Source organism: Pan paniscus, chromosome Y (genome assembly GCF_029289425.2).
Source record: "Pan paniscus chromosome Y, NHGRI_mPanPan1-v2.0_pri, whole genome shotgun sequence".
Taxonomy (NCBI): Eukaryota; Metazoa; Chordata; class Mammalia; order Primates; family Hominidae; genus Pan; species Pan paniscus.
The window spans coordinates 38,439,136-38,459,807 of record NC_073273.2 but is presented as its reverse complement, the minus strand read 5'-3'; the positions used below and the strand labels follow the sequence as shown (position 1 = coordinate 38,459,807).

At 35.9% G+C, this 20,672-nt stretch overlaps 1 protein-coding gene across 1 annotated transcript in view; it reads right to left on the bottom strand.

Moving 5' to 3' along the window:
• Positions 1-20,672, bottom strand: part of LOC129395521 (probable ubiquitin carboxyl-terminal hydrolase FAF-Y) — a 177,214-nt gene that overhangs the window by 79,486 nt on the left and 77,056 nt on the right. The window contains 10 exon segments of the mRNA XM_055106945.3: positions 1,565-1,685; positions 2,457-2,606; positions 2,953-3,193; positions 4,353-4,564; positions 5,653-5,748; positions 7,294-7,636; positions 10,056-10,143; positions 15,007-15,140; positions 16,981-17,117; positions 18,257-18,463. Coding sequence (XP_054962920.3) covers positions 1,565-1,685; positions 2,457-2,606; positions 2,953-3,193; positions 4,353-4,564; positions 5,653-5,748; positions 7,294-7,636; positions 10,056-10,143; positions 15,007-15,140; positions 16,981-17,117; positions 18,257-18,463 — 1,729 coding nt within the window.

Sequence of the window (20,672 nt, the reverse complement as noted above, 5' to 3'; positions counted from 1 at the left end):
TTAGTTTTACACTAGTGTAAAAAACTTTTATGCACACCGGGATACAAAGAAACTTGTCCGACTTGATTTATTGAGAGGTACACTTTATTGTGGTGGTATGGTAATGGAAACCACAGTATCTCCAAGGCACATCTATAGACATATACATATGGTAGATTTTATTTGTATGTTAGAGAGTCCATATTTTATCTTCTATGGAACATTTTACACTAAAACAAATCAGTGATCAGGTAAATGGCCAATTTAGTCTTGGAGCTGGAAAATGGCTCATTTGTAGGCCAACAAATACAAGCCATTTAATGACAGTACGTTCAAAATCAGATGCTATTTATACAAAAATACCAATTTCTCACAGCTGAAGAAACTACTCTTTCAACTAACAACATCTGTTGATTACTTAGTACACACAACAAACAACAAAAAAATCAAAGTACAACTACCATTCCAAGGCACTTCATCATTAGATTTCAGAACTAAAGAGTTAAAAACAAAGCTTCTAGACAGAAAGTTAAGACACAACAGGTTCAGTCCTCCCAGCAGCCAATATTGCCATGAAACTGCAGATGTTCTGCTTTCAGCTCTATGTTCAACCTACTCCAAGTAAAAAAATAGAAAAAAACAAAACAACCAAATAATAAACTACTGCATGTGGGAGAGTTTAGGTGCATTCAGAAAAGTAATGTCTTAACAAAAAAATCTTGTTTTCCATGTATCGATTTTTAGGAGGGTGTCCTTCGGCAAAATGAAGATTAACTCAAGAAAGATGCAAGACCAAGGAGCACCAGAAGACCACCAAAGGAAAGGCTGTATACAGAAGTCCCAGAATGATAGCTGTGTCAAAGAGAACAAAGCACAAGGCAGCAGGAAGATGAAATGCTCCAAGAAAACATGATATAACAGATTTGACCATGTGAACAATTGTTTTAGGAAATTACTGGAAGGAGTATGAGAAAATTTAGTAATTAACACCAAGAAAACCAAGCAAATGATAAAGGCAATATTAAAATTTAGTATAATCATGTGTGAGTAACTTAGGAGATTGTAGTATTTTCACATTGTGTTAAAAATGTGAACAATGCATATAGATTTAAACAAAAACTGTGACATGACCAGAGAGTAAGGATGTGGTAATGCATAAGAAATACATTTTCACAAGTCAATACTTAATGTCTAAAACCTGACACACAAAAATAGCATGGGCATAGTGCTTAGAAAAAAAATGGTATATCCAGTAATGAAAGGTAAACCTTGAGGGCGAGTTTTCTTTGATAGATGGATGAGGTAGGAGACTGCTGTTCGTCACTGGGAGCCTTGAAAGAACCCTGACTTTCTGAAGTATTAGTTTTCTAGAAGTATTTCATGATAATTACATGCTCCTAAATATTTTCCCATCCTTGAAAATATTTTCATCAGCAACACTATGAAAGACACATGATCAACATTAGAGACTATTCCACAAAGTATATTAGATTTGCAAACAGAATTTGTTAATATTTTCTTTTTCATCCATCATGTAGTTATGAGCATCCTTTCTGTGGAATAGGGGGATGGATCATTTTCTTACCTGGTGGCATAAGTTTCATAAGTACTCTTGCTCCATCTCTAAGAGGTGGCATATTCAGGTTCCTACCTAAGTCTGCAACTTGCCAAAGGAAAGAGATGTATCTGGGATGCACTGACATTATCTAGAATACAGAATATACAAAATATTTACCTGCAAATTGTGCTACAAAAAGTTTTCTGTTAATGAAAATTTATCCACTGTCTATCCTTCAAATAAGGTTTCTATTGGTCAATCACATTTCTGGATATACCATTTATACCACCCCAAATGACTATTTTTACATTGATAAATCCATTGATTCAACATGCAAATTTATACATTACATATTAAGCTTTCTAATATACTTTGAGTAATTTCATTGCAACAATTTTTCGATTTTTTTATAAACTGTAGTTTCACATAGTACTCAGATGCTGATTATACAAAAGGCACCTCACTCCCTCAGGAATTAAATTCCTAATCCAATTTTTTCAGAGACTTAAATCTCCCTAATGCTGAAGTGACTGGTATAATTGTAGGCATAATTTTTAAGAGGCTGAGGGAAAGGCTAAGAAAGGTAGAAGCTGTTGTTCCTTTACGTATGAGATGTATTTCTAAGAATCATAGAAAGATAATACATCCTATTTTTCTTTAAAACTATCCTAAAAGACTGAAAATATAGTAGTACCTTCTAGAGCTATATATTTAATACCATACGTAAGCTATAACAGATTAATTCTACCTACATAATTTTATTATAAATTCCTACAACTAAGAAATTCACTCAGAAGTTAACAGTTGACTATACTGTTGACATTTTGACCCATTTATGAATCTCTATAAATCTATGAAGCTCCTCAGAAAAAGAACTATTCTACACATTTCTTCATATTTTGAATAGAGAATTACTCACCACCCCAGGCAAACAACTTTCCACCTCTAGATTGGGACCATCATTGTAATGATTATGGTGGTTTCCAGGAGATGCAGTTGAGGAATCGGAAGAGCTATCAGGACTTGATGGCATATTGGAATTTATTTGTGTAAGTTTGGCTGTAATTAGCTGAAAATAACAGTGTGTTTAGTAGCAAAGACAAGGCAAAACATTTCTACAAGTAATGGGAACTAGATACATTGAAAGGTTAAAATACATCTTAGGCTTTAATTTTAGAAATACATTTAAAAATTACTGTCTAACATAACCATTTAATTGTATTTCCTTTAAGTTCTGTGACATCTATCTTATTCAAGGTGATTATAATCTAGATACCAACACAGAAGTTTGTACATAATAGTTAGATGCCCAACAGACATTTACTAAATAATACGTTAATAATAAATGTTGAGGCTTACTAATATAGCCTCAACATTTAAGTTTCATGACTTATTTAAAAGCTGTATTTACTTACAGATTTATCTTTTAAGTTTAATTGTCCAATTAGTTTTCTGTCATCTTCAGAATCTATCAGCTCACCACCCACAAAAAGTTCAATTTTTGTGTGGGCTACATTGGCTTTAATACGATTAACAATACATCGCCGTACTGAACCAATTGTGTCATTCGTATGAGACCATATATCCAACTCATCAACCTGTCTGCCCTGGTTTGGAAACCGAACTATAAGAGAGAGGTGTTTGCCACGAAATGCTCTGAAAAATAAATAAGTAAATAAAAAGAATTAAAAAAAAAGAAAAAACCACAATGATATTCAGCAGACTGCTAAAAAAACCCTGAAAATTTAATATTTTATTATTAAGTCAGAGGAGGACAGTTAAAACAACTTATTTTGTATTTAGGATCTTTAGAACACCATGCTTCTTTTAAACAGTGAACAAACATCACAATCTTGGAAATGCAATAATCAAATTCTGTTGTTAATCTTATCTCTGTGAAGGCTGAAAAAAAGCTTCCTACTTACGATAGATCACAACAGACATGAATAATGCTTCAGTTATTTTCATGCCACAAAACTCAACTCACTAAGACTATTTTCAAACATGGAATATGAGTTTCGGCTTGAACATATCAACAAAAATGCTAAAATGCACGTTTCTGTCAAAATATACCCCAAAATATTTATCTTGGTATAATCTTGCTTACTTTATTCTCTTCTGATAGGTAAGATGCAAAATAAAAAACAGTATTAAAAAGCAATTTTACATTTTTTCAGTTAAGAAAGTGGAATCAGACTTTTAAAAAACGTGATTGTGCTCATTCTGTAAACTTTCCCCAAAACTGTAATTGCCATTAAATTGTTAATAAGTAACTGACTTTAGTTATACTTATATGATTTAGTTATATGATTATTATTCGTATCACGTGCTATAGAATTTGTATATAATTTATGATTATATTAATATCTGACTATTAGATCATCTAATTATTTTATGGTAATTAGTTTTTAAATTTAAAGGAATTTTAGCAAACACCATTTAAAAATATTCCTTCTCATACTGGCTTAATAAGCAGTTCTTAATTTTATTTTTAAGAACGTTCAAATAAAAAACCATCAAATGCAAAATAAGTCTATCACACTTAAGGAATGATAACGACTTGGAAAAATAAAAGAGACACTGTTAACTAATGAGTGAAATACCTTACCCAAACATAAATCAAAATAAAAATGTACCCTATCAAAAAGCATCTTTTTAAAAAAAGATACAGCTGTTTTTAAAGGTGAGAATATTGGAATTCGGAAATAAGAATATCCCCCACTTTCCTTTTAACCTATTATTACTTTCCTAAGTAACTTTCTAAGAAAATATTAAGTAATTGTAAGTTAACACTAGAGATCAACTTCACACAAACCTCAACATAGGTAGAATCATTCTTTCCTTGTGATAATCACTGTCACATTCATTAATGTACTCTTTTATAACAGTTAATACTCTAACCATTCGAATGGCTTCTTGTCTTGCACAATTAATGCTGTTTTTGTCACCATCAAAAACACACAGTGTATCATACGATGCTTTTAAACGATCAAAGCAAGACTGAATGAAGTCTTCATGGATAACCACCTATAAATAATGGACAAATACAGATAATCCAGGTTGTTTACAAATGAAATGTGACATCAATCTAATAAAAAGCAGTAAAATGTCAATTTAAAGGTAATTCAATCATAGTCATATTTACCCAGTAGTAAAACACAAGTTTCCTGAAAAGGAAACTGATTATGTGAAACTAGCAAGTATAAACCAATTTTGTTTTTAAAAAGTGAATGTTGGCCAGGTGTGGTGGCTCACGCCTGTAATCCCAGCTCTTTGGGAGGCCGAGGCAGGTGGATCACCTGAGGTCAGGTGTTCAAGATCAGCCTCACCAACATGGTGAAACCGTCTCTACTAAAAAAATACAAAATTAGCCAGGTGTTGTGGCAGGCGCCTGTAATCCCAGCTACTTGGAAAGCTGAGGCAGGAGAATTGCTTGAACCTGGGAGGCGGAGGTTCAGACAGCCAAGATCCCGCCATTGAACTCTAACCTGGGCAACAAGAGCGAAACTCCATCTCAAAAAAAAAAAAAAAAAAAAAAAAGTGAATGTCCAGTCGGGCACATGTGGCTCATGCCTGTAATCCCAGCACTTTGGGAGGCTGAAGAGGGAAGATAGCATGAGCCCAGGAGTTAGACACTAGCTCTGGCAACATAGTGAGGTCTCATCTCTAAGATGAACGAAAAAAAAAAAATTAGCTGGTGCGGTGGTGTGCGCCTATAATCAGAGGCAGGAAGATAGCTTGAGCCTGGGAGTTCCAGGCTGTAGCTGAGTTGTGGCTGCACCACTGCATTCCAGCCTGGCTGACAGACAGAAATCTCAGAAAGACAAACAAAAAGAAATGCCTAGACAAAAGGCCAATCTCAGACAAAGTTCTGGCCATCTCAACATACGATAATGAATAATTACATTTAAAATTATTTCAATCACCTAAGGATAATTATCAAAGAAACATTTCTTTAGTCAGCATTGGGCAAGGGAGAAAAGTGGATTAAACACTGAAAAAATATTTTTGACAAGAGTTAAAGATTATTTTCTAGTTATTTTCAGGTTAAAAAAGATACTACCCAACAACTTAACCCAATTGTTGTGGATCTTTTTAAGCACTTCAATTCTCACCTGATTGGCTTTTAATCTTGGGCCAAGGTTTGTGTATATCTCTTTAAGAAGATCTATAGCTCTGTTGGCAATCTCGTCACTACTCTGAATCACAACCTGGTTCCAAAAATATTACAGTATTAAAACCATTCAAGATACAGCTTAATTTGGTATTTAAATTTAAATCATATCCTTAATTATTTTTAATATAATCTTCAATAACTTAAAGATAAGTTGATTTTGATACTCAATATAAGTGATCTTAAGAATTCAAAGATTAATAAAAAATACAAGTTTTCTGAACAAAGCCGTTTGCTTAAGAATGAAAGACACAAATACTTCAAGTGATAATATTTAACTTGTCAACTTGTTAGTCAAGCTGATAGGTTTTCAAGGGGTAATTCAAGTATGCTAAAAAAAAAAAAGGGTGCGAGAAATACTATTTAACATAGAGCTATCCTGCTGGCCCCAGGAATTTTTGTAAATCTTTACCAATCATTTAATAAATCAGTGTTTTTCAAACTAAGTTTAGAATCCTTGCACCTTAGAGTATTTCAGGAATGAAAATTTGGGGAGTTTGAAGACAGAAAGGAAATGAATAATGGGAAACTAAGCAAAGAAATGCAAGCTTTCCTCTCTTACTTCCACTACCTGTATATAGTTTTTTAATTGATAGGAGTTACTACTAGTTAAAATGTTTCAAAACCACTGGTTTTAATGGAACACTGTAGCAACTTCTCAGTTTACATAAAGTTTGTCCAGAGAATAAGTAAATAATAAAACCCAAAATATAAGCTGTGACACAACAGATTAGATATATCAAGATGGCAACAAGATATATTACACTATTAATATGGGAAAGTTAGCTTTATGAGCATGCAACATTTATTCCAGCTATTTAAATATATACAAAGTGAACAATATCAATAAAGGTATTGATTCATAATGATATCCTAGTAATAGTCTTCCGTCCATCGTTCATGTCAGCATCAAATACATATAAACTTCAAGATCTATCTTATATAAAAAAGAGAATAACTTTCACAAAGGAGGGGAGAATAGAAGATGTAGTTAGCATGTAGAGGGTTACTATAATTCTTTTTTTTTTTTTTTTTTTTTTTTGAGACAGAGTCTCGCTCTGTCCTCAGGCTGGAGTACAGTGGCGCAATCTCAACTCACTGCAAGCTCCGCCTCCCAGGTTCACATCATTCTCCTGGCCTCAGCCTCTCAAGTAGCTGGGACTAAAGGCACCTACCACCACGCCCGGATAATTTTGTTTTTGTATGTTTAGCAGAGACGGGGTTTCACCGTGTTAGCCAGGATGGTCTCGATCTCCTAACCTTGTGATCTGCCTGCCTCGGCCTCCCAAAGTGCTGGGATTACAGGCATGAGACACCGCACCCAGCCTACTATAATTCTATACATCTGAAAAGGGTGACAGATTCTAAGTTAGTACAACAGGGTGAGAGAAAAAAACAGTAATGAATAAAATATAAGAAGGTAAAGAAGAGCAATTATCCTTGCACACCTAGATTTCTAGGACAAGCATCAAAACAGAATATAGCCATGAAATTCTCAGGCAAAATTATGACTCTTGAATTATTTTTAAAAAGTAACCTCAGGTACAATGTTGGCATATCAAAGTTCTTACTGCTCACTTACCCTCCAAAGGTAGTCTAGTCCAATTAATTCCAAATCATCCATCATATAGGATCTTCTTTTTGCTATTAGTTTCCTTTCTCGACAATTGACAGCTTTGAAAAATCTTTCAAAGCATTTCATTCCATTTTCAGTTAAAAGGGAAGGATCAAGCTGAAGCACACTACTTTCAAAGAAGTCCTTATTAATATCAGGATCTAAGTCTGGTTCATCCCCCATTAACTTGGAATACCACTTAAAACAGGCTTCATGATCACAAAGATAAACTGCATTTTCTGCTAAGCACTTCCATATTTGTTTTGCCTGAGGAGCACAGAGCCACAGTTGGCCATCCTTCAGTAAAAATCTTGGAGAAACAAAATCAGTAATTAGGGTCAACATAGTTTTTTCCTGCAAAGCAAGTTTTGACAGGCACAACATAATACTTCACCACAGTTATATTTTAATTACAGCTTTAAAAATATGAATTCTTTCAAAATAATTTGTTAAACACATATCTGGAATTTAAAATGTGTCAGGTATTCACATTTGTTTAACAAATATATATGAGGCAGCTACAAAATGCCAGCAACTTTGCTGGGTGATGTGCCCTAAGTAAGAAGACTTCTCCTCATTTTCAGCTCACCTTCTGAAACCCAATACTGATTTAGCTCTCCCTTAAATTATATCATTGCAAAATAAGGTTATTACACTAAATGACTTTCAGAGATAACTAAATATCACCGTGAATTTAAAGCGGCTTAAACTGCTTACATTTCTGAAAATATTGCACTCATAACTAGCCATATGAAACAAAAAATCCACCAGTAATTAAAAATTATGTCTATCTCTGTAATCATTAGTGTGTCCTCAGTGATGTCCTCGAGCTTTTTAGTTGTTTCACTATTTATTAGTTCACTACAATAAAACAATGATTAGTCTGCTTTAAGCAGTCTCTTTATTTGGTTGGCTTCTACTTTCTCTTAGCACTCTTCCACCCACTCTGTCTACCATTTCTATGAATGACAATGTAAGGAAAAATAAGTTTATTTTAATTTGAATAATAACTTCACACTTAGTTAACAAAATGACAGTGGCTTTATTCCCAAAAAGAGTGTGGCGTTTTTATTTAATAGCAGAAGGTTTCTTCTTCTGGATCTTAATTTTTTTTTTTTTGAGACAGACTCTCGCTCTGTTGGCCAGTCTGGAGTGTAGTGGCACAATCTCGGCTCACAGCAACCTCTGCCTCCCAGGCTCAAGCAATTCTCCTGCCTCAGCCTCCTGAGTAGCTGGGATTACAGGCGTGTGCCACCACACCCAGCTAATTTTTGTATTTTTAGTAGAGACCCGGTTTCACCATGTTGGCCTGGCTGATCTTGAACTCCTGACCTCAGGTAATCCGCCCACCTCGGCCTCCCAAAGTGCTGAGATTACAGGTGTGAGCCACCACGCCTGGCCTGGATCTTAATTTTAAGTTGTTAATATCTCTGTAAGAGTGCTGAGCATGAAGGGACCACCTAGATTAAATCTACCTAATCTCTCTCATCCTAATTTATAAATGAGCAACAAGAGATCCAGCAAGATGAAACACAGCAGTTTGTAAACTAAGGTTTCAGTGTAAATGTCTGAAAATTCACTAGTGTCATAGGGCAGACACTTTTAAAAACTTCTATATGGGTAATCTGGTCTCTATCACATACCAGCTGTGTGATTTCAAAGCACTTTGTTTTCCCCAAACGGAATCCCAATGAGGAGTTAACACCTGCCTCACAAGGCTGTCATGATGAGTAAAGTGATTAGCACAAGGCCAAATATATTCAGCCGGCATTAGCTCTTATAGCTTCCCCCTTTGATTAACTGTAGTACTGTAATATGAACTCTGGAAGGTCATCTGATTCTAAACTTTACTAATAGAATGAATAAATACTAACTAATTTTTCCAATCCAATAAACCTAAGGAACACATTTACCAAAAACAATGGCTCACTTTGGAAGAGATACTCAATATTAAGAGGCAGATTGTTTTTCTATGTGGTTAAAAAAAAGGTACTACAAGTGTCAGAAAACCTGATACTAGAATATTTTGCAAACTGAAATCCTATAATAAAGATGAGATCTATCTGGCAGACCATAAAATCCTCAATAGTTATGAACTGACTGAATAAAAAAAAACAACAGACTTTATGTCAAATAAATATTGTCCCATAAATTATATGATTGATCAGCAAACAGAATTACATGCTCTGTAAAAAGAAAACTAATCCCAGAATTAATAGAGAAAAATAATGAATTCAGTAAATTTTATAAAACACTGAAAAATAGTTCTGGCAACTTTTCTTAGTATACTTATTCAAATACTTTTCTTGCAATGGTATGGTAAACTGCATTTCTAAGAGATCTCTCAATATTCAAGCTATACATACATAAAAAAATACATGTCATTAAAAGCTATGTATTACTGAGTAAATTCAGTTTGGAACATAGTTTTGGCTTAAAGGACAGACAACTTTACTTATCCCATTTAAAGTAATGTTATTATACATAGTTAGAGGTTGCTTTTGTCTCTATCATTGTTAAAACATTCACAAGCCACTCAGGAGGCTGAAGTGGGAAGATCACCGCCTGGAGAGGTTGAGGCTTCAGTGAGCCTAGATTGCCCCACTGCACTTGAGCCTGAATGACAGAATGAGATCCTATCTCAAAAAGAAAAAATAAATACAGAATAACCCTGCATTCCTTATCACTGCAGTGCCTTAAAAGAATAGCACTGATGGTTTAAAACAAACCTAAGGAAGTTTAGTCGTTCTTGAACTTCTTGAACATGACTGTATCGACTTCCAAGCCTCACTGTTTGTGGATCATAGTCTTCATGATCTGCAAATAAACCAAAATTATGCATTATACACATGTATATCCACAACATTATTGACTTAGGTAAAAAGAAATTATTAAGTTAATAATCATTCTCATTAACAGAAACTTGTAATTATGGTATGTTTATTTAAACCCTTTACTTCCACAAAAAATAGTCACTTTTTACACAAAGAAAAATATAACTTGCTGAACACGTTATCAAAAATATTTTTTTAGTCTTAATTCCCCCTTCATTCATCACACACACTGGCGCAATTTGTGAGTACAGCCTACGATTTTTTTACCATCATGTTTCCATTTTCCTTCCTTCTTTGTAGGCAAAATATTTCCTTCCTTCTTTGTAGGCAAAGTATTTCAACATTAAAAATATCACTTCTTTATTCACTCAAAAAAATTAAGATGAGAGAAAATGCTGTATTTTATAAAGTTATCATGTGAGTATCTCAATCACCAGGGTATGAACTGGCTCAAACAGTCTCAGATACTCTGAAAAACCTACCTTGTCATTATGATTATAAATACTTGTGTTGGAAACCAGGCCTAGCCTATGTCAGAAATCTTTATTTTTTAATATAAAATTGGTAAATGCTTTTTATTTACTTTATTAACATCATCTACTGGGTGAAAATCTCAGTGTTTGTAAAGAATTTTTTTTTTTTTTGAGATGGAGCCTCGCTCTGTTGCCAGGATGGAGTGCAGTGGTGCGATCTTGGTTCACTGCAACCTTTGTCTCCCGGATTCAAGTGATTCTCCTGCCTCAGCCTCTCAAGTAGCTGGAGCTACAGGTGCACACCACCATGCCCAGATAATTTTTGTATTTTTAGTAAAGACGGGGTTTCATCATGTTGGCCAGAATGGTCTTGATCTCTTGACCTCATGATCTTCCAGCCTTGGCCTCCCAAAGTGCTGGGATTATAGGCGTGAGATACCATGCCTGACCTGTAAATACATTTTAAACAGCAAAAATTAAGTTCAAAGCTACTGTCCTGGCTAGGCACGGTGGCTCACGCCTGTAATCCTAGCACTTTGCTAGGCAGAGGCGGGCAGATCACAAGGTCAGAAGATCGAGACCATCCTGGCCAACATGGTCTCTACTAAAATATATAACATTAGCCGGGTGTGGTGGCACACGCCTGTAGTCCCAGCTACTCAGGAGGCTGAGGCAGGGAAACCACTTGAACATGGGAGGCAGAGGTTGCAGTGAGCCAAGATTGCTCCACTGCACTCCAGCCTAGGTGATAGAGCAAGATTCCATCTCAAACACACACACACACACACACACACACACACACACACAAACTTATTCAAAAGGTAACACTCAACTAAAATATGAATTTACTCCAACACAAAAGCCATGCTTTTAAGGAAAAGTGCCCTAAGGTGGCTTATCCCAATACCTAGCAAAATAAAAGTAACAGAAGAAAAGCATTAGAAGAATACGATAAAAACCATATGCCTGAAAATGACTGTTTGTGACATTAAACAGAAGACAGTTGAAATACATACCAATACCAAGTGTTGTCAGGAATGAAAGACCTTTATCCCGAAACTTTTAAACATAGTATGGGAGAAATATGTTGTTTTTCTTCTGCAACAGACACAGGTATTTCTCAGGTATACATCTCTTGGACCTTGTAATGTTCACATTTGGCGCCAAAAAACGTTCTTCAATTAGAAGCAAAATCTTGACTTGCAATAAAGATGGAATAGAATGTTTAGAATGTGCAATATTTAGTGAAGAAAGAAATCTCGCATATTTTGACTCGTGGCTTTTTACTTCTATATACAGGAACACCTGGCAACTGTTGTAGAAACGTACAGCTTACTTCCATGAGACTGACAGATTGCACCAAATCTCAGACCCTCAAGTTTTCTTTAAAAATCTGGCACAATAATGTAAAGAGACTTTCAGTTGCATATATGTTTTCTTGTTTTTCCGACCACGATATTGAAACATCTGTTTAAACATCAGACTGGCACTCGAGGTACTTTTTCATCCCCTATACACTTTGAACTAAAAGCTATTTTTTTTTTCTTGAGGGGGGAGTGTGTGGCATGGGGGTGGTTTATGTGTATGACTTTACATTTTAATGTAATTTCAAATTTATAGACGAGGTGCAAAAATAATACAATGAACTACTGTTTATCCAGATATATCAACTGTTTAGATGTTGCCTATTTGTTTTTACAGGTATCTCTGTTTATATGTATATGTCATTTTAATGAACCATTTGAAGGTAAGCTGGACACATCACCTAATTTTATTCCTTAAAGTTATGTTTATTTCCCAGTAACAAGTACAGTTGACCCCTGAACAACATGGGCTTGAACTGCACTGGTCTACTCATTAATATATATGGATCTTTTAAAATAAATGATGAGTATTAGAAAATTTTTAGAAAATTTGTGACAATTAGAGAAAACAGATGAACAACATAGCTTAGAAATATTGAAAAAAAAAAAGAGAAAAGGCCGGGTACAGTGGCTAACGCCTGTAATCCCAGCACTTTGCAAGGCCAAGGCAGACACATCACCTGAGGTTAGGAGTTCAAGACAAGCCTGGTCAACACAGTGAAAGCCCATCTCTACTAAAAATATAAAAATTAGTTGGGCATGGTGGTGGGCACCTAATCCCAGCTACTCGGGAGGCTGAGGCAGGAGAACTGCTTGAACCCAGCAGATGAAGGTTGCAGTGAGCTGACACGGTGCCACTGCACTCCAGCTTGCGTGACAGTGAGACTCAGTCTCAAAAAAAAAAAATTTTAGAAAAAATGAAATGTCATGAATACTTAAAATATGTTTATTTCAGTGAGCTCCAGTTTTGCTGAGTATACTTAAAATGCTGTGTGATTCTAAACTCCTGAGTGAGCAGTTAGTCTCTTCAGTACATTATGTATCATGGTATAAAGTAATCTCTTGGCTGGGCATGGTGGCTCATGCCTGTAATCCCATAATCCCAGCACTTTGGGAGGCCAACAAGGGAGGATCATGAGGTCAGGAGTTTGAGACCAGCCTGACCAACATGGTGAAACCGTGTCTCTACTAAAAATACAAAAATTAGCTGGGCATGGTGCAGCATGCCTGTAATCCCAGATACTCAGAAGGCTGATGCAGGAGAATCACTTGAACCCAGATGGTAGAGGTGGCACTGAGCTGAGATTGTGCCACTGCACTCCAGCCTAAGCGACAGAGTGAGACTCTGTGTCAAAAAAAAAAAAATATCTTGCAGTTCTCACGTATTTTTTGTGTTTAGTGCAATAATGGAAACAATGAATGACACCAGAGGACCCAAATGATGTGCTTCCCCCAAAATAGTGAAAATCATGATATCACAAGAAAAACCTGAATTGTTTGATATGCATTGCAGACTGAGTTCTGCAACCATGACTGCCCACCATTTCACGATAAATGAATTCAGTGTAAGGACGATTGTAAACACACACACACACACACACACACACACACTCTTCATGAAGCTGTCATTGCATCTATGCCAATAGAAACAAACTTTGCACTTTTGTGAAATATCTTCAATTTTGTATTGAAAATGCAGTTTTTTTGAGTAAGACTGCTATAAAAAAGGCACACTTACAGACTAATATAATGGGAAAAATCAAAGTCATATGACAACTTAAAGCAAAAGGTGTAGGAGTTTGGTCAGGGTAGTGGGAGAAATTATAAGAAGAAATTATAGGAAAAGATGCAAACCTTCTTGGAAGGTTGGGAGGTTTTGCAAAAGCTTTGAAAGATAATTTGGCTAAAGGCAGCCAAATTCTCTTATCCAGAGCCTGAGAGCAAAAGGTAGATAACAAGGAAGTGTAAAGGAATTGATCTAGGTTAAGTTAAGTTTACTTAGGCCTCAGAACCTGGCCTTTAATCATGTGCGTGCAGGACTGCTCTCTCCAGGTAAATACCCACAAGTTGTGTTGACTGAAAGCCTTTGTCATTAAATGTGTATTAAATAAATGCCCACTTCTCAGGGCTGCAACTGCTGTGACTCTTTACAGCACCTTCCTGGGTGTCTGTGAGCGGTCAGTCCCCTAGCCGTGTGCCCAGGCAAAAAAAACCTGTGTCTGCGTACATTTTCTCATCCGTCGCTTGGCCAGAGTCTGCGGGTCAGACCCAGCAAAAAGGAAGGTGAAGGATTTGAAACTGGAGAACTGCCAGCTTAGGATGATGTGATAATTTCAGAAAGTGGTTTGTCTTTAAAAATACCAAGATAGGCCGGGCGCGGTGGCTCAGCCTGTAATCCCAACACTCTGGGAGGCCAAGGCAGGAGGAACACTTGAGCCCAGGAGTTCAAGATCAGCCTGGTCAACATGGCGAAACCCTGTCTCTGCTAAAAATATGAAACAGCAGGGCATAGTGGTGGGTGCCTGTGGTCCTAGCTACTCAGGAGACTGAGGTGGGAGGATCACTTGGGCCGGAGAAGCAGATGCTGCAATGAACTGAGACTGTACGACTGCACTTTGGCCTGGGCCACAGAGTGAGACTCCATTCCCCTCAAAAAAAGAGCAAAAGCGTAATGACTTGAGTACACACCAAAGAGACCCAAGAGAATTATAACCTACCATAGATACTAACAGGCAGAGCTCCCAGGTATGAAACAAAAGATACCAAGAAGAAGGATGAGTAAGTAGACATGCATTTAATAAAGACACTGGGAAAGGTGGCCTAGAGTTTAGGTTGCCTAAGATTTGGGATACCAAGTAGATCATATTCCTCAAGTGAATGCAATATGAAGTATAAATCCACTTCTATTTTTTCTCATTCAAAAATAAGTGTTGTCATTTCTTAGGTTATTAACATTTAGAGCAAAACAAAGTTGATTCCCCATAGTTAATTTTAGCTTATCATACATACCTCTAGCATACAATCTGATGCTATTCATGTAGGTTGCAAGGTTTTCTGCTACCAAAGTAACTAAAGCATGATTTTGTTGAAGGTGGTTGATTAAATCATGGCGATAAAATATGTGGGGACTTCGCTGAGTTTGACTGAAATAAGAAGAACTTAACAGTATAATAAGGCACATGAAAATTGCTATAATTAAGAGAGTTTACAGAAGCTAAATTCTAGCTACTACTTAAAAAATTTTTAATGCTATACATTCTTAACAAAATGTGGTCAATATCCTCCCCTTAACAAAATATCAAACCCTGTAAAAAATATAATCCATGCCTCCAACCAAATATTCATTTCAGTATTCTTATTTAAAAATAAAAAGTATCTATCAGTATCAAAGCACATGTGTTGCATGATGAAGAATATCAGACATCCAGGTACATTCTGGAACAATGAGTTCACACCCTTTTACCTGGGGTTATCACAAAAAATACATAGTTCTCTTTTCCTTCCTAGTTTGTCATTATTGACGAAACCAATCAACTCACAATCGTTACTAATCTACTGGTAATGAGGTCACCAGTCTTAAGAAAGTATATGTACTGCATCTATCTATAGTAAATAGATAAGTCTGATAAAAGACAAACGATATATAGAGAGAAATAATCAAAATGTGTCATTCATAAGTATTTTTTCCAGTGTTTATTCCCATGAAACTTTCAAATTTCCTGTAATATTTCCAACATTAAAAAAATAGAGTCAAAAGTCAACTTGAAAAAAAATCACAAAATATAAATAGCATTTTAAGCTTCTATCAACACAAAAACTCTCTTTGGGGCATAATTATATCAATCTAAGCTATAAAGCATCTTGATTAATCGCCATCTGATACACAAGACAAATGTCCATACACCACGAGACAATCTTTTTTTTTTTTGAGACAGAGTTTTGCCCATGTTACCCAGGCTGGAATACAAGGGTGCAATTTCAGCTCACTGCAACCTCAGCCTCCCAGGTTCAAGCAATTCTCCTGCCCCAGCCTCCCAAGTAGCTGGGATTATAAGCGCCCGTCACCGCGCCCAGCTAATTTCTTGTATTTTTACTAGAGACGGGGTTTCACCATGTTGGTGAGGCTGGTCTTGAACTCCTGACCTCAAGTGATCCACCTGCCTCAGCTTCGCAAAGTGCTAGGATTACAGGCATGAGCCGCAGCACCCATGAGAGAATCTTTCTAAGATTACAGCTAGTTAGATAAGCCTGGAGTTCATCACTGGGAATCCTAACTGCACTGAGAATTTTCTTCAACTAACACAGGTTTCTCCATGTTATTTTTCCTTTTATTTCATTAATTTTCAATATGTTACAATAAAATAAAATAAATTATTTAAATAACCACAATTTAACATGTAACACCAAACATTTAAAATTAAAGAAAATCTAGCTAAAATAAATTATGAGTAAAAAAATCTTTAAACAGTCTTGTCATGTTTTATAATTTAAATCACTTTGTAGTCTAATTTTTAAAACTCAAGAAAGAGGTGTTCCCCCCTACAAATGTTAAAAATGTTAGATTAAATCAATTAAATAAATAACAAATAATACTATTTGTAACTACAAGGAATATTAAGCCAAGACAGAGTTAAACGTGGAAAGGATAGAGTAAAATGAGGAGTAAGATAAATACAACACATGGCATAATATCTGATACATCTGCTGGAAGTCAGAGACAATTCTGAACTAAGACCTGAAAGGCGGTAATGTCACTATGATACTTAATTGTTATTTAGTATTGGATATATCACTTACCTAACTGTGTCATAAAATACAAAGAAGTTGAATATCATCAAGGATCCTTATATTGTTGTAAACAAACTCTTAGAAATTTCTTGTTTTCCCACCATGGTTTTCTTTCTTTAAAATTTGCTTTCATATACCATTTCCAACATAATATACAGATAAAAATAAGAAAATTCTCTATTAAAAAAGTCTTACCTCAAATTTTGAGGTGCTTCACCAAACAAACTACAAATTTCTCTTATTCGTTTCAGAGCAGGAATTACCCACTTGTCATTTGTGCGAAGTTCTTCTATAAAGTGATCTATCCACTGGATCTTCTGTGCATCTCGATCCTTATACATGAAAAAAATTTATACTGTAAGTGGATCAATACTCAATGTAATTCTACCTTCAAAATTATTTTGAGACTTACAAAATAGGAAACCTTCTAAACTTAGCATCACCAAATTTATGATGTAATTGTAAAAGAGTTCAGTCAAACAAAATGCTCTAAATATATTATTTTGAAGTTATAAAGAAAACACCAAAATGTAAGGCGCTTCTATAAATTTAATGTTCCATGATTCAGAAATATCTGTACCAAGACACAGTTCCCAAATACCAGCACATTTACAGTTAGTATGATTTTAAAACATTTGTCTAAATGGTGGCTACTGCATTTCATTGAGTTTTGTGAAGTTTTAATACTTAAAATTTGTAGCATAAGGCACATCGGTTAAACATTGGGAAGCTGTTGTGATTTGCTGATAGGGAAGCCAATATGTTCTGTTAATCTTACTAACTTTTTACTAGCAAATAAAATGTAATTACCCTTATACCTCTAAAGTCACTTACTGCTTTTAAATCTTTATGATCTGTATTAGCACTACATATTTAGTTACAATATGAATATAATATGTTCTACCTATTAACATCTTTGTCTCAGTGAGGCAAAAATGCTTAGTGAATGATATATAAAATCTGGCTGGAAAACCCAAGGGTGGAGAATGGGTAGCCAGGCTTATACGACAATAGTATGCCAATTCCTCAAGATTACTTTAGAAATAAAAAATGGCAGGCTGGGTGCAGTGGCTGACGCCTGTAATCTCAGCACTTTGTGGGGCTGAGGTGGGTGGATCATGAAGTCAGGAGGTCGATACAATCCTGGCTAACACGGTGAAACCCCGTCTCTACTAAAAGTACAAAAAATTAGCCGGGCGTGGTGGCGGGCGCCTGTAGTCCCAGCTACTGGGGAGGCTGAGGCAGGAGAATGGCATGAACCCGAGAGGCAGAGCTTGCAGTAAGCCAAGATCGCGCCACTGCACTCCAGCCTGGGACACAGAGCGAGACTCTGTCTCAAAAATAAATAAATAAGTAAATAAATAAATAAATAAATAAATAAAATGATAGAAAAAACTGGAATCATCTTGTAACTAAGTTATCCTACTTGTGAAGGAAAGTCAGAAAACTGAACAAAGAAACACTCCCATACCTGGGAACAACTATAATCTAGTATTTTTATGTGGGCAGTAAGAGCAAGGTCCATGATGTCTACAGGCACATCATCACTATGAGCCAGGTTCCAAAGAAGGTTCAACACTTTGTGTGCCATCACACCATCTTTATCATCTTCTGCAAGACGGAGTATCAACTCAAGGAGCTTTTCACGTTGCTTTTTACTTGCATTTGTCCAACTTGCCTAAAGAAAGTATTTAAATGATATAAATAACACATAATTTATTACGTTTGTTTACATTAAGTAACCACTGCTTTAAGTCTTTGAATAAACTACATTCATCACATACACACACGCGCGTGCGCGCACACACACACACCCCAAGAGCATATCTGAACAAAGGTGTTAGTGGAGGAAACAAAATAGTACTCGCGAGACAAAGTAATTGCAACTCCAGGAAAAACAGCCTCTATTTCCAATATAAACTTTGTTACTTTTAACTTGAAAATTACGTAATTAAAAAATAACAAAGGATACCTGACACAAAAATGCTGTTATACATAAAGAGAGCAGATGATTAAGTAATCCGCATTAAACATTTTACAACAAAAAGCAAACATAAGAGGTGAAAAATGTTTATTAGAAATTATGTTACAGACCAAAAAATCCAAACAACAAAAACCTCCAACTTACAAAGAAATGATGAACAAATGCTGTCTACATGTAGGAGATAAAATGCTCACTGAAAAGAATTAAGATCATTTTGATTTGTGAAGGTAAAACAGATGTTTCATTATTCTTCCCATTAAATACAACCAAAACTCCTGGACATTATACATAACACGAACTTTGGAGTCTGAAAAGAATAGGGAAGAAAATAGTCCCTGAAAAGTAAAGAGAAGAATGTAGACCTCACAGAGACTTCTAAATATAAGGAACAAGAAGGTAGTGAATTCCCAGAATTTTCTTTTATTTCATATATTTCAGATTTGAAGCTAAAAGATCTAGCAACCTGCCAACATTAGTAGGTGCAGATAAGAAAAGCACCCTCCCTCCCCACAGCCACCCCTATAGCCTATGGATCAGGAAACATGCAAATTGAAAACTTAGAAAATAAATGTCCTACTCCAAGCAAAAACTATAGAAAGAATTATGACTCACTCCCCATGCATACCACAAAAAGTTGAGTGAAAACCCTAAAGTTCTTAAGGCTGTAACCAAGCATGCCAAAATCTGTGGGAAGATAAAGAAGGCCAACTAGTGAGCTGGGGTTTCTATGGAAGATAAAGAAGGCCAAGTAGTGAGCTGGGATTTCTAACTCCACTTGACAATAACAAAGAGCCAGCACCTGCCTGATTCTGCTGGAGTGATGCCTAAAAGAGAATCAGAACTTTCATCACTGCCCATTGCAAAAAACGTTACTCCCACCATGGTAGAAGTTAGAAGTGTGGACCACACAGGGGGTCAGAAATTCCTCCCCACATAGCAGTAATAAGGAACACCCCCTTCGAGTGTTAAGGAAGACAGTATAGGGAACTTGGAGTTCTACTTCCAAGTGGTAACAACCAAGGGTATCCCTCCCTTCCCTTGCCTGAGTGTTGCCAGACAAAAATCAAGGAAAACAGAAGTTTCAATATTCCTTGAGTCAAACAACATATGAATATCTCTGGGTTTCCACTGAGTATTACTTGACATATCAAGAATCAGGAAGACATCAACATGAATGAAAAAAGAATTGACTGGTGCCAACACAAAAACGACAGATGTTAGAATTATCAAAGATTTTAAAGTTACATAAACAGACACAGTAATGTGCTACAGAAATTTAAAAAATATTCCAATAACCCTCCAGAAGGCAGGAAAATAAACACAGAGAAATGAAAAACAGAAGAGAATAAGCATAACATAAAAATATGATAGCAAGCGGTAGCAGGGATTCTTTGTATTATTAAGTATAACAAAATAGGCAGGTTGAGGCTGGGCGCGGTGGCTCATGGCTGTAATCCCAGCACTTTGGGAGGCTGAGGTGGGTGAATCACCTGAGGTTGGGAGTTAGAGACCAGCCTGACCAATATAGAAACCCCGTCTCTACTAAAAATAAAAAAAACATCAGTCGGGCATGGTGGCAGGCATCTGTAATCCCAGCTGCTTCGGAGGCTGAGGCAGGACAATTGCTTTAACCTGGGAGGCGGAGGTTGCAGTCAGCGGAGACCGCGCCATTACACTCCAGCATAGGCAACAAAAGCAAAACTCCCTCTCTTAAAAAAAAAAAAAAAAGAAAGAAAACAGGTTGAAAGCAAAAGAATGCAAAAAGATAAAACTGGCAAACATTAAAGGAAAGTAGAAATAGCTATTTTAATGAGATTAAAATAGATTTCAGCACAAGAAAAAAATGTCATAGGTCACTAAACAATGAAAAAGGATCACTTCATCAAGACACGACACAGCAGTT